General features: G+C 44.4%; 1 protein-coding gene across 2 annotated transcripts in view; it reads right to left on the bottom strand.

The window, feature by feature from the left end:
* Positions 1 to 84: 84 nt before the first annotated feature.
* The window catches only part of LOC138966387 (hillarin-like), a 73221-nt gene continuing 58715 nt past the window's right edge, over positions 85 to 14590 (bottom strand). For both annotated transcript variants that reach the window (XM_070338605.1, XM_070338604.1), the window contains exons 4-10: positions 11922 to 12146; positions 10822 to 11064; positions 9901 to 9983; positions 9275 to 9418; positions 8709 to 8864; positions 7971 to 8085; positions 85 to 7305 (exon numbers count right to left, since the gene is read on the bottom strand). In XM_070338605.1, coding sequence (XP_070194706.1) covers positions 5890 to 7305; positions 7971 to 8085; positions 8709 to 8864; positions 9275 to 9418; positions 9901 to 9983; positions 10822 to 11064; positions 11922 to 12146 — 2382 coding nt within the window. In that variant the 3' untranslated portion in view covers positions 85 to 5889. The remainder of the gene's footprint in view (positions 7306 to 7970; positions 8086 to 8708; positions 8865 to 9274; positions 9419 to 9900; positions 9984 to 10821; positions 11065 to 11921; positions 12147 to 14590) is intronic.

Raw genomic sequence — 14590 nt, 5'->3', positions numbered from 1 at the left:
CACACACACACACACACACACACTGCACACTTGCACACACACGCATGCATGCAGGCTCACACACACACACACTGCACACATACATAATTGAAAAAATGCTTTATTCAGTAATTGTTGGTATAATGAATAATACCATTATTATTGCATCTGACTTTTCCATCTCAAGAGGATATACATACAAAACATTACAATATCATACATGTTCATGCATAAATAAATTCAGCTTTTGTCACACAAGACACAATAGCAGTTTTTGGAATGGATTAGAAGCCTAGCCCGTTTCATGTTTGACAGTTCTAATGGACTGAAGTTAAAAATGACCGCTACTTTGACATTCTTAGCTACAAAATATACACAAACACCATTTGAAAGACTGACTTCCCATGAAAACAAGTCCAGAGATGCAGGGTCTATTCTACATTCCTTTCAAAGACAAATATATATGTCCATTACCTCACAGCAGTACTCTCATTTCCCCGTGTTAATCGCAGTAGCTCAGATTTTTAGCACTCATGAGTGCCAGACTTATAATTTCTATGTGCACAAAAAGTAATGGTAGCATGCATTTAATAAGAGAGGAGAAAACTATAGTATAGTTACAGTTCCAAACTCACTGTGACCTGTTTGATTCAGATATTCTTGAAGTGTGTTCTTTGTTGCTCTCGTTTCAACATTTAAATCCAAAAGTCCCAGAGTGGTGGATGGCAATATAACTTATAAAATGCACATTTCTTGGACTTAGACTGAGAACATACTGTTCTTATCATGCGTAGCACGCTACCACAGATCTGTTCAGGCTTGTACATGTGATAAGAGCACCCCTACACTTGGACCAATACCAAAAGTCAACAGTCTGGCTGGCTCATGTGCAGAGCAACAATTTTGTGTTGAATTAATTTGTCAGTGAAACCTAAGTCAATCTGTAAAGTCAATCAATTCAGCAAACGAAACCCACTCTGGGCAAAAAGCAGCCAGACTGTTTGTTTTTTGTATGTGTCCGAGTGGATGAATGATATTATCCCTTGTAATCTCCTGGGCAGATCGTAAGTGGGTTATACACAATTGCTAACACAAGAAGGTTGAAAAACAAAGGAATTGTGTACTCACCGATACAAGGACAGCACAATAATACAAATTTTCGCTTATAAAAGCTTAAAGAAGAAGGGGTTTATCTTTAATGTGTAATGTATACTGTACCGTACTTTTGGATTCAATTTCAAGATAACTATATATTTTTTGTGTATGATGTTCCCTGCACTTGCAATGCTGAATTAAATTGTTTAAAATTTGAGTATAATATGCCTTAAAAGAAATGTTTTGCAACTTTACAAAACTACTCATGAAAAGCATGCAAATGATAAGCAAGGACAGAGACATACATACATCGATCTATGTCTCTGGCAAGGATAATACCAACAGAGCAAGCAAAGACCCCTGAATGAGGAAGAAAACCATTTCCTTTTGAACAAATAATTAATACTTTTAATAATTAATACCACAAAGGGAAAAGTAACGAGGGTTTAACAAAGGAAAATGGTAATTAACCCATCAACAGCTTAGACCTTGAAACTCCCAGCATTTTGAAACCATCTCCTGAATGCAAGTTCAAGTTGTTACAGTAATGTGACAACATGGCGTAATACTACAAGATTTTAAAAGGAGAATAATATCGAAAACAGTTTTAACAAAGAGAATAACTGCTAAAACAGTTTAAAATGTAAACAACAAAACTCAGATGGTTTATCTTTGTGAAAAGCAGAGCAAATTCAACCAAGTTTATAGATACATGTAATTAATTTACATAAAAGAACCTTAATGTTCCCCAAACATGCATCCAGTCCTGAACAAGCTTACTTCGGGATACTTGCTTATAATTCATTGTCATTTATGTACGCAACGAGTCATGCGAGGAATAAATATACAAATGGCAGTACAATAACATATTAACACACCAGTGCAATGGGCTTGTTTCATTTTCGTTTTTCATTTCATTGCTCTTTTATCATTTTTACTAAGATTACATTCACACATCACATCACACTCCATTGATTTTATGATTTCCTTGAAATCTCCTGGAATCTATGTATAAACTTCAATGACCTTTTCATTCACAAGCAGTATCGAAAGACATACGACATCAAAACACTCCTCGTGTAATTGCGGTGCATAAGATAAAAGGATAATGATAAAAAGTAAGGCTAACGTCAGTGAATAAAAAAACAAATAGAAAAATAAATCATGTATAGGTAAACTGAACCATGAGTAATTCATTACGTCAAACCCTTTAACAAATTCCTTCACACATACATGTTCCTATATTAGACAAATGCCATGGTAAACTTAATTGTACTGTACGGATAACCATAGATAAATGAGATTTATCCTACATACGTGAGAGAGACACCCGTGAGATAATAATCGTTCAAATCACACGTGTGATGTAAATGAGGTCATGTCAAGCAAGTCTGGCAAGGACCTGTTTTTCCACTGCTTATGATGCCAAAGTCACCGAGACAAACGTCATTATAGAAACAAAAATGGCGCTCGCTAATTACCCTCGATGAATCTTTAGAACTAACACGTCACGCCACACTTTCAGAGTGACGTTTCTTTGCTTTGACGTAATAGATTGCACGAGGCTTTAGAAGAGATCGAGGTTCTAAAACAAGCGTCTTCAATTTAGCTGCCTCGACTGCAGGACATTTTCAGTAAAATACACGTAAGTACAGCATGTAGGATAAACAGAATACTACATGGCTTGCTGTGTCGTACCAGATTCACTCGCTTTCGCTCGCAGTTCAATATTTTTTTTAAAAACCTCGTGTAAATCTGGTACGACACAGCAAGCCATGTAGAATATGTCACGTCTGGGCCGCATACAAAAGTGGCCATCAAACACACAGCCTGTTCACCCGAGATAATGTCACAAGATGACATGCACATATGTATACTATCACATATTCGGCCTACGCGCGCTCTCTCTGTCTCTGTCTGTCTCTGTCTCTGTCTCTCTCTGTCTCTCTGTCTCTGTCTCTGTCTCTGTCTCTCTCTGTCTCTCTGTCTCTCTGTCTCTCTCTCTCTCTCTCTCTCTCTCTCTCTCTCGTCTGCCCAATATAGCCACTGAAATACATGTACATGTTAGAAGCAGATGTGCCACACAACTATTATCTTCATTTTCTCCACTATTTGTTTTCAGTCAAAAGTTAGGATGGAAAAGTGCAGTTTGTGCCCTATCATATCCAAATATGGAGCTGGATTTCCTCATTCGTTAGTTTTCTGCAGCAAACTATGAAAGACACACACAAAGTACAGTGGTACTTGTGATATAAGGTCCCTCTCTTGAGAGGACACATCCCAACAAAGAACATCCTCTGTTGCCTCTGTGTCTATTACACTAGCCAAATTTACCTGTCTTGAAAGGCCACCTACAATGTATGGACACTTATGGCTTTTCGCAAGGGTGTCCTTTCATCGCATGTGCCAATGACTGCATATAGATATTGTAGCAAGGGGATAGCCAAGATAGGATCTTTGGACTGTAATACAACAGAAGTCTATGTGGGTTTTTTCTTCGAGGATATAGTTGACAAACAAAAACATCAACTGCAGCAACAGCAACAACAAAAGGATCTCATTCTAAATAGCTGTGATTGATACATGTAATTTAGAACCAGAACAGCACATTAATGGATCCAACTGAAACTGTACAACCGTCATTTGGGCTACACTAATGTTATTTTCACCTTGTTAATGACTCTTGTCAGTGGCACTGGTTGATGTACAATGTATCACCCATGCTATACGAAGTAAACTGTCTACTACCACAAACGCACACATGTACTTCTAACTCAAAGAAGCTAATTGTATCAAAGTGACTGGCTTATCAAAGCACCATACCACATAGCTTACTTCTAATAAGGTTAAACAGTACCGTGTTTTCAGCTGGGCTAAACAGCATAATGGCCTCAAGCTTACATAAAGAGAGGCCCTTCGCCAGTTTTGGTGTATTCAGACACTAAAACAAGTAAGGTAATCATCATCATCATGCCTGCGGACACACCAGTTCAGGAGAAGATCTTCGGCACCCTGCGGAGTCTTCGCTGTACTGCAAACTTCATCAGAAGTTCCGGAGTCCCTGTCTGAGCGATCGAGAAGAAGAAGAAGATCATCATCATCATCATCAGTCCCTCGAGACAGTCGTCGTGAGGACGTGAGGACAGAAGAGGCAGAAACCTTTTTCCAGGATGTTCTGTAGGGGATAGTCGACAGGAGGTCAAGAAAGCCCATCTGTGTCCATTCTTTAACGTTTTCGGACCAGCTCTTCCGTTATCTCCCGCGTCTGCGTCCTCCTTCGACGGTGCCTTGCATAACGGTTTTGGAGAGGGTACGTACGTGTCATGCCTCGTGATGTGGCCGAACCACGTGCACACTTCAAGTAATGTATGGTACAGTAAATGTATGTTCACTTTAAGACAAGCTCATGTGCTCTAACTAGTATCTACTTAGCATACCATAGCATGTTTAACTACATGTGATAATTGTCACCGCCTTGTCGTGAAAAGACTGAGGTATAAGCAACCGCACAACAGCTAAGTCAGTATCACCCGTGACTAACCTTAAGTCAGTCGTTCATTTACACGAATCCTACCAGTCGCCTAAATACTAGGGGTGGTGTTCACACACAAAATGTCCAACTGGGTGGGAACTCAGAGCCGGATTGCATTGGTTGAAATCTCAAACAAACCTCAATTTCAACAAATCCAACCCAGTGTCTGGTTCTCACCCAAATGGGCACTTTCTCGTGGCTTGATCACCTTAAACCATCACGGTACACTGAGACCAAAATACTACAGTGCAATCAAAACCTCTAAAAACGTTCATCGGTATGATCATCAAGTCAGCAAAGTGCTGTTCCCTTGAGTGTCCACCCAAGCTATAATAGTTCCTTCGTAAACACAGGGAAACGTACGCTTTGCAACCGGTTTCATGACCACAGGTTTTGCTGCAAAGAGATTGTTGAAACCAATGGAACATTTTCTGTACGCTGTATAAATACACCAAGGACCTATACATCTCCGGACATGTATTTGGCATGGAGGTGCTTCAAATCAGGCGGGGGTGGGGGGAGTTGGGTGTGTGTGCGAAGGGAGGGGGGTGGGGGATGGGGAAGTCAGAAAGAGAGAGAGAGAGAGAGAGAGAGAGAGAGAGACGCGTATGTCTGGGTAAATGACCAGAGGATGTCAAAAGAGTTTTGATCTTGGAGTAAATCGTTTATTCATTCTCATGCCCAGTTAAAACACACACACACACACACACACACACACACACACACACACACACACACACACACACACACACACACACACACACACCCACACACACACACGTAGAGCATTTCCCCCCCTCTTTCCAAAGGATATTCGTCAGTGCTTTTTTAGTCCAAAACCTATCGTGTGCTTAGAAACCAGCACATATGAAGCGAATGCAAAGAGTCAAAAGGCTTGTCACAAGGGTCACTGTCACGGTTACTTGTCCTTGGTCTGGTAAAACGACCAAACATGACGAATTTACCTGTGTCATTTGCACCTTGGAAGCAATGCGTCTGGCAAATAATGAATGACCAGTAGTGTTGTGGAGAACGGACACACGTAGTTCAATCCAGGAGTGATTACAAGTGGAGACTGTGGTTTAATGCTTGGCCATTTTGTATCACAATTGATATGGATACAATGTCATGCAAGTAGGATTTTATAGACAGGATTTTCAAGCTGTTTATAGGCACTTTGGATTGGTTGATATCGTCAGTCCACCATATCTGCCCTCTGAGAAAGGGCAAGCGTCGACATCAACCAAAGACGGAGAAAAACACGAAGAAAAGAAATGATAAATCTACACTGATTTGTCAGACGATTTGTCTGAAGACTTATCTGAAAACTTGTCCTTCTCCTTCTTCTCTTTCTTCTCGGGCTTATCCTTCTTAGAGAAGAAGTTCTTCTTGAACAGCGAGGCGGATTTCTTGTTGGTGGAGGGAGGTGACGGATCGTCGTTCTCGCCTTCAGCCACGTTCTGCAGGAGGTAGTTGAAGACGTTCGGAAGGGAACGATCCTCGCTGTTTTCCCGCCTGGCGTACAGACACAGCATGTAGTTTCCCGCTTTAGGAAGCGTGATCTGGTACCTCACGGTCTGAGGGTGGGCCGAGTCGCGCGAGGCTGTCACGTAGTCTCGGTTGTCCTCGTCCGGCTCTCGCAGGAACTGGTATGAGAGTTGCACCCCCGGAGGCACGTGGAGCTCTATCGTGCAAGAGTGACTGCCGCCATTGAGTCGGATTTTGGCATCCTTGTGGGACAGAAGCTCCAGCCCGTAAAGATCGAACTGAGGCGTAGGTCCCCACTTGTTTCTTCTTGAAGATTCTGGGATCTTTGGGATGTCCACAGGGTCGTTGACTTTGGTGCAGTTGACGAGGTACTTGCAGGCGTGGGAAAGAGTACTGCCCTCCGCGGCGGCTTTGGGTCTGGCGTAGATGTCCAGACCGTACTGACCTTGCTGCGGCAGTGACACGTTGATGGTCAGCACGCTGTTCTCTTCGGACAGCTGCACGAAGGAGTCCAAGGTCTTCTCCTCTACTTGGTTCATGCGCAGCTTGGCCACGAACTGCAGCGGGCGCGGCATCTTGAAACGCAGCCGGAACTTATCCTCAGCCATGACGATGCCCACTTTCTCCCCGTCTCCTGCAGAGCCTTCAGACAGGATGGGCGTGATGCCGAAATGTCTCAGGGCTTTCTTGGGACCCCACTCCCCGGCCGCACAGTTGGGCAGCGGGTGCATCTTCCCCGTCATGGTCTTGCAGACGATCTTGAACTTGCAGGCGCACTTGAGCTTGAAGGGCGCCACGTTGGTGTTGTTCTCTTCGATCCTGCTCGACTCGTCGATCTTGTTGGCGAAAATCTCCAAAAAATACTCGGAAGGCGTGGGAACGTGGACGCTGAAGGTGACGGTGTTCTCCACCATGGTCTGAAAGACGAACCGCTCCAGGCTGGAGCCTTTGTACGTGAGGTCCTTGAGGCGGTCCTTGTCGGCGAAGCGAAGCTGGTAGTAGAAGACAAGGTCGTTCTCGTACTCCTCAGGGATCTTGATGGAGATCTTGCAGCCCCCTTTGTCGTCGGCGTCCACCACGGCCAGGCGATGGCCGTCAAAGTGCATGCCGTAGTGGAAGAAGATGGAGCGGACGAAGGGCAGGGCCTCGAACTCCTCCAGGGTGATGGGGCTCTTCAGCAGCTGCCAGCTGGGCTCGTGGGGCCAGAATTCCTGTTGAAAAACAGTGATGAGAGTTTGTAAAGACAGATTCCGTAATGTCTCTTAGTCAAGGCGGTTCAACATCTGAGATCTAAACCCCAATCCCCTTCCCTCCCCCTCCACCTCCCGCCACCAAAAACATCCTAGGCCACGAAGAGAGATCAGTTAAGCCTGATATCAATTGGGCGAGGTCGACTTCACGAAGCTCGCTAAACGATGTTTTGTCTCTGAATTCTTTGTAAAAAGCCTTTGCGAAGTCTTCGCTAAGTCAACTTCGGGCTCAGCTAGGCTTAGGCCAAAAAAAAAAAGGTCTGTTTACGGTAACCCGACCGACCCTATTTTTTTCGCGCGACCATAGACTTTTTTTTGGCATTTGGGGTAAAAAAAAATAAAAAAATATAAATCTGTTGGGTTTTTTTGCAAAATAACGTAAAAAATATGGTTTTTTGGAGAAAAAATAAAAATAAAAAATAAAAAATTCCCGACTACCGACCCTATTTTTTTGGCCTATGTTACCGTAAACAGACCTCTTTTTTTTGGCCTTATATCACATTATACTGTGAACTGCAAATAAGGTGGCGGAGGTGGACAGTCATGAAGAGAGTTTCCCAGAGGTCAATGCACAAAGCAGACCATTCACTCAAAGTCATCCACACGTGTGAGGTTGTAACTCATACCTGAATGAACTCATCAGGATCGGTCAAGAAGTAGTGTTCGTCGTACTGGTATCGGATGTGGTCCTTGCTCTTGCTCTTGCTCTTGTCATCACGGTCTTTGCTTAGCACCAGATGTCTGCACAGTACAATCCAACATTTTATTCACATGGACCCTCAGAGTTATTGAGTGTTCTGATTAATGCAGCATACCTACATACATGTTTGTGGACAAAAGTTCTACGAGTATATGGTGAAATTATGCTGATTTCTCGTGCACCCACATATGTGTACGCACGCACGCACTCAATTACGTATATGCACGCAAGCACACTAGCATGTACGCACACACACTCACACACGAACACGCACGCACATACACACACACACACACCCACACATCACATGCACGCACACACGCAGGGAATACACACACACACACACACACACACACACACACACACACACACACACACACACACACACACATATATATATATACTCATACTGCTTCAGAATATTAGCTTTAAGAGCTAAAATACTGCCACCGTTCCAGTGCCCGAGGACTCACAAACAAGTGGCTACATTGAACACTTACGTCTGCAAACACTACATCTAAGTATTGCCTGAAGGAAATAAAACATGTCCAATGCAAGCCCTGTCTCGATTACAGACCAAGACCTCAACAAACAGAAACAAAACGAAATAAAACCAAAAAATCTATTAAAAAAAATAAAATAAAAAATCCAAATGTCTTCTTACCTGGCTCCCCAGTTGCACTGGATCAGCCTCCAGTCACCAGCAATGAGAACAGTGTTCCAAGTGTTCTGGAAAATGTCTGGCGTGATCTTCATACCAGGCTCGTACCCAACGCTCTTGGAGTGTCCTTTCACTTCCACGCAGTTCAGGCCTGCATAACTGTGGACAAAGAGAAAGGAGTTCGGATGAAGGAGGGTGAGTGTTTATGTTGACGACGTTTGAGGCTTGGCTGGTGGAGTGGGAACAGGGTGGGGGGTTCGATGGGAGGTCAAACTACAGTACTGTAGTTACTAAGTCAGTGTCAGTCCGCAGCAGGACCGTAGGGTTACTTTTAAATCTGTACGGACGTATTTCTCCATTTCAAGCTCTGTCAAGTGAGTATGTCTGTCTGTCTGTCAAGCACACACGCACACATGACGTCAGGCAGGCAGTCAAATAGGCAGGCACACACACACACACACACACACACACACACACACACACACACACACACACACACACACACACACCCCACACATACACACACACATGCACATACCCCCCCCCCCCCCCACCACACACACACACACCTGCAGAGCCTCATGAAAAGCACGTGGTAGGTCTCCGTGCCAAACTTAATGCCTCTGAGGAGACCCATGGGCGACTCGGCGTCAATGTCGTCAGCAAACTCCATCACGTTCAGGTCCTTTACTGTAATCCACCGGTAGATGGCGCTGAAAACAGACATTTTCCACGGTGATTAAGGGATCGGAAAATTGTGATGGAGGTACAGTAGCATGACAAGTAGTGACATTCGCTGATTACGAATCATCCAAAACTGAGGAAAGAGGGAGGGATAGGAGAAAAGGGTTAAATGAGTGACATATGGAGAGACAGTGCTGGTACGGGCGGGGTTGGAGGATGCGGGGGAGGGAGGACCAGAGTGGGGGGGGGGGGGGAGAGAAAGAGGGGGGATGGAGAGAAAAAAGAGAGAGAAAGCGTGTATTTGTGTGTATGTGCACGTGCGCATGCGCGTGTGTGTATGCAAATGCGTGCATGGATGTGTGCGTGTGTGTGGATGCGCTTTCTCACTCGTGTATTTTATAGAGTGAATACAAGCACGCACATTAACATCCTCAAAAGTAAGCAGCCAATGTCCACAGTCCACAGCGCATCACAATCGGTTCTGCCATGTCTAAGGCTCTACATGACTTACCGGACTTTCTCTAGGTCCGTGACTAGGTTTTCTGTTAGAAGTCGAACCAGGTCTGTGTATGTTGGTTGTTCTCCCTCGGCAACCTGGAGGAAGAATGAAAACAAAAGATTAGAAGGTGTGAAATAAACGTATGGTACCCCAACATTGTTTGAAATAAAGAAATCAACTGTTTGGTAGGGGAAGACAAATTTGCTTTTCCGTCTAGTCAAGCTTAATTGTCTACCATGTACTCATGAATTCATTCAGCTATTAATCAGTCGGCTGCTTCGTCGTTTACGCGTAGTAGGTAAGTGGGTGAGTGAGCCAGTCCGTCTGTCAACCAATCAGTCAGTCGGTCGGTTGCTTGATCATTCAGTAGGCAAGTGAGTGAGTGAGTGATTCAGTCAGTCTGTCAGTCAAGCAGAAAGTCAGTTGGCTGCTTGTTCCTTCAGGAGGTGAGTGAGTGAGTGATTCAGTCAGTCTGTCAGTCAAGCAGAAAGTCAGTTGGCTGCTTGTTCCTTCAGTAGGTAAGTGAGTGAGTGATTCAGTCTGTCAGTCAAGCAGAAAGTCAGTTGGCTGCTCAGTGTTCCTTCAGGAGGTGAGTGAGTGATTGATTCAGTCAGTCTGTCAATCAATCAATCAAGCAGTCAGTCGGTTGCTTTGTCATTCAGTAGGCGAGTGACTGTATTCAGTCCATCAGCCAACCAGCCATTCAGTCACTCATATCTTCTTCAAGCTAAATAAGCTCAGTCTCAGTCTTTATATATAAACAAAAACACACACACAGACAAAAAGTCAGTAAAAAAACAAAACACAAAAAACCCACAAAAAAACATATCAGAACAGACGGGACACCAGCAGAACAGACAACCAGAAAGTCAATCACACATACAATCTCGTCCACCAAGAAGCTAACAAAACACGCTAGGCTACAAACCCCACCTTGATAACCTGATCGTCGATGTCAGCAAAGACAGACTCATCAGGGAAGAGTTCCTTCTTGCGGCAGCTGGGGGGATGGGGGGACACAGGTCGGACCACGGCTTGCATCTGGAGCACGTCTTCCAAGGCCTCTTGCAGCAGTTCTTCGGAGGTGGGAGGAGCAATCTCATCCTGATTCATAATCATTTCCGGTGTGGAGGCATCGTGGGACACGCCGTTTTGTTTCGGTGGCTCCGGAGGTGGCTGTGGAAGGCAAGTTTGTATTTTGTCAACAGTGTTAAGGTGATATTCACTTAAAGACAGGATTACAGATCCATTCACGGATAACCACTGATGCAAGATCACTATACAATTTCATCTGTCTGAAACAAATGCCTGCTGACGGTTCCACAAGTAAGCCCTGTCTCCTAGTATGGCAGTGTAATGAACATACAGTGGAACATCCCATTTAAGACGCCCCCCCCCCCCCCGCCCCGTCCAATTAAGACTTCTCCCATTTGAAGACCTTCATTCTTAAGATTTCCTGTTCAAAACCTCTGTAAATTTACCTCCGTTTTAATTCCTACCTTTCCCAAACTAGAAGATTCCTGATCCGTTCATGAAACTTACCACAATGACATGTGAGTCAGAGATTCCTGAATTCCTACCTTTCCCCAAACTAGAAGATTCCTGATCCGTTCATGAAACTTACCACAATGACATGTGAGTCAGAGATTCCTGAATTCCTACCTTCCCCAAACTAGAAGATTCCTGATCCGTTCATTAAACTTACCACAATGACATGCGAGTCAGAGATTCCTGAATTCCTACCTTTCCCCAAACTAGAAGATTCATGATCCGTTCATTAAACTTACCACAATGACATGTGAGTCAGAGATTCCTGAATTCCTACCTTTCCCCAAACTAGAAGATTCCTGATCCGTTCATTAAACTTACCACAATGACATGCAAGTCAGAGATTCCTGAATTCCTACCTTTCCCCAAACTAGAAGATTCCTGATCCGTTCATTAAACTTACCACAATGACATGTGAGTCAGAGATTCCTGAATTCCTACCTTTCCCCAAACTAGAAGAACCCTGACCCGTTCATGAAACTTACCACAATGACATGTTCCAGGGTTTTCTTCAGTTCTTTCTTGATCTCCTCCTGCTTGGCAGCCAGCAAGGACAGCATCTCCATGCTCTGCTTTTTCACCATGTCCGATGTGGCTCGCTGCTCCTTCTCCCGAAGACGTAATGTGGCTGTCTGAGTGATCTTCTTTCTCTTCAAGGTCATCTTTGTTTCCAGGTCTGTCTTCTCGGTCTCAAACTGCACCGTCATCATCTGAAGGAAACGGTGGGAAAAGCAGACATGACATTTATGACATTTAAGGTGACTATTTCAAAGACATTGATATATCTCCCTATCTGTTCAGCAGCAAGAAAAAAACAAAAAAACATGGATGACGTTATCGCACAAAAACGGATTCAGGGTTGAAACTATGCAAATTGGAACTGAAAACAGACAAATACAGAGAGAGAGACAGAGACGGAGAGACAGAGCGGAGAGATATGATAGAGAAAGACGGAGGGAGACTGGAAGAGGAGAGAGAGAGAGAGAGAGAGAGAGAGAGAGAGAGAGAGAGAGAGAGAGAGAGAGACAGACAGACAGACAGACAGACAGACAGACAGACAGACAGACAGACAGAGGAGAAAGAGGGGAGGGAGAGAGAGAATGAGACAGAGATAGAGAGAAAGAGAGACAGAGACATACGGAGAGTGGGGGGAGAGCAAGAGAGTAAGCGAGAGATAGAGAAAGGGGGTGAGGGGTGGAGAGTAAAATAGCAAGAGACCGAGAGAAAAGTCCCAGACATGCTGACATGCAGACAGTGACACTTACAAGACGCAAAACGCAGCAGGAAAGGTCAGACAATGGATCGATTTTCTGCCTGAATGAACACACGGGTCATGCTGTCACACTGTGTAAGTCACACAGACAAGACAGAAACCCCACCATTTTGTTTTAACATTATCCTTGCACGAGTGTTCATTTTCAAATCTCACAAATCCCAAAACAGATAGACTGCTAACGTTCCAAAATTTAGAATAAGAAAACAAGAATGTTTACTTTTTGAAACGTTTAACTTTTGGCAAACAATACATTCCAAATTTAACGAATTTTTGTCTTCTGATTTCAAATCTCACAAGTTTCGTCTCGAAGGCCATGTTATCGATTACGGAGTATACATGACATTGAGAAGAAAAAAAAAGCTTTTCCCCTTCCTGGTGATTGGTTACAGAGTATAGAGGAAAAGGCAAAAAAGACCCTTTCTTCCTTCCTGAATGTGTGTTTAAGTTGACAAAGAAAAGGGCGCGTGGGTGGGCGTATAGCGTTAACAGGATCTGGGGAGGAAGTAAGAACACCGCTTTACTGTTTGAATAGGTTCAGTTTACGTCAAAAGGTCGAAAGGGGAAGTAATCGATGTGTGTGTGTGTGTGTGTGTGTGTGTGTGTGTGTGTGTGTGTGTGTGTGTGTGTGTGTGTGTGTAGGTGCGTTCGTGCGTGCGTGTGTGTGTGTGTGGGTGTACGCGTGCGTGCGTGTGTGCGTGCGTGCGTGTGTGTGGGTGTGTTTGTTTGCTTGCCTGTGTGTATGTGTGTGTGTGTGTGTGTGTGTGTGTCTGTGTCAGTGTGTGTGTGTGTGTCTGTGTGTGTGTGTGTGTGTGTGTGTGTGTGTGTGTTTGTGTGAGTGTGTTTGTCTGTGTGGGGGTGTGAGTGTGCTAAATCCACCCAATTGTATCTTTGAAAAAGTAACCGTAGAAACATGCACAAGACACATATATCCATCCATGTCAAAAAGAATAGATTGTCGGAGCTCAATATTTTGTCGTCCCTAACCTGCTAACGGGGCAGTTTGCATCAAGGGATTAGAGGCAAAGGTTAGAAAGAACACTCGGACCAGGGTTGGGTGGGGGAGGGGGAGTAAACAGAGTGTGCAAAGTTAATTTGACGCAAAAGCGCCTAAAAGCCGACTAAAGCAGATTCTTTGTGTTTTCTTCTGAAGCTGCGTAGGCAATAATCCAATGATGCATTTGTTTTGTCAAAACTCACTTTTTATCACGTAATTCCTACGACATCCAGGGACAATAGGGGAGTCGGGACTGAAAGGGGCACACTTAGGGGGGAAAAAAGGGCACAAAGAGCCCATTCGTCTGCTGTTTCAAGTCGTTACTTGGGAGGGGGTGGGGGTGGGGGCTAAGAGAAGGGTTAGAGTAGGGGGGGATGGGAGGACGAGGGTTAGCAGCGAAATAAATAAATAAATAAAAAGGACACGAATGAAGACGCTCTCCCCACTGGGCCGGTCAGTTGTCCGAAGCCCTGTACTGTGTGTTTTTCTCCCTTTCTCGCTAATCCAGACTGTGACGTCACGCGGCAAGGCCAATCACTCCCGTGGGCCAATATTGACCAGGGTCGGGACAAGAGCGGAGAGTGATGCCGCTTTCTTCCCCAGGCTAGCCCGGGGCTTTTGGCCTCGCCAGTCTGCTCAGGGCTTTTCTCAGCTGACTTTCCGCACTGTGGGGCCTAGAGTTTGCAAGGTCGTTAAAATGACCTTTTGCTTCTGCGTCACTGACCAAGCACGACACTTTGGACACCAGGGACCTCGAGGTAAGAGAGGTCAGTAAGTGAAGTCAGTTCTACATGCGGGAATCAGTCTGACTGAATTTCGAAGGTTTTAGTCTAATGATGATAAATATGTTTTTTAACGCCCTCACGGTTAAACCAAGGAGCTTG

The sequence above is a fragment of the Littorina saxatilis genome, linkage group LG5 (genome assembly GCF_037325665.1).
Source record: "Littorina saxatilis isolate snail1 linkage group LG5, US_GU_Lsax_2.0, whole genome shotgun sequence".
NCBI classification, from domain to species: domain Eukaryota; kingdom Metazoa; phylum Mollusca; class Gastropoda; order Littorinimorpha; family Littorinidae; genus Littorina; species Littorina saxatilis.
Note: the sequence above shows the minus strand (reverse complement) of the source record. Positions and strands in the feature narration are given on the sequence as shown.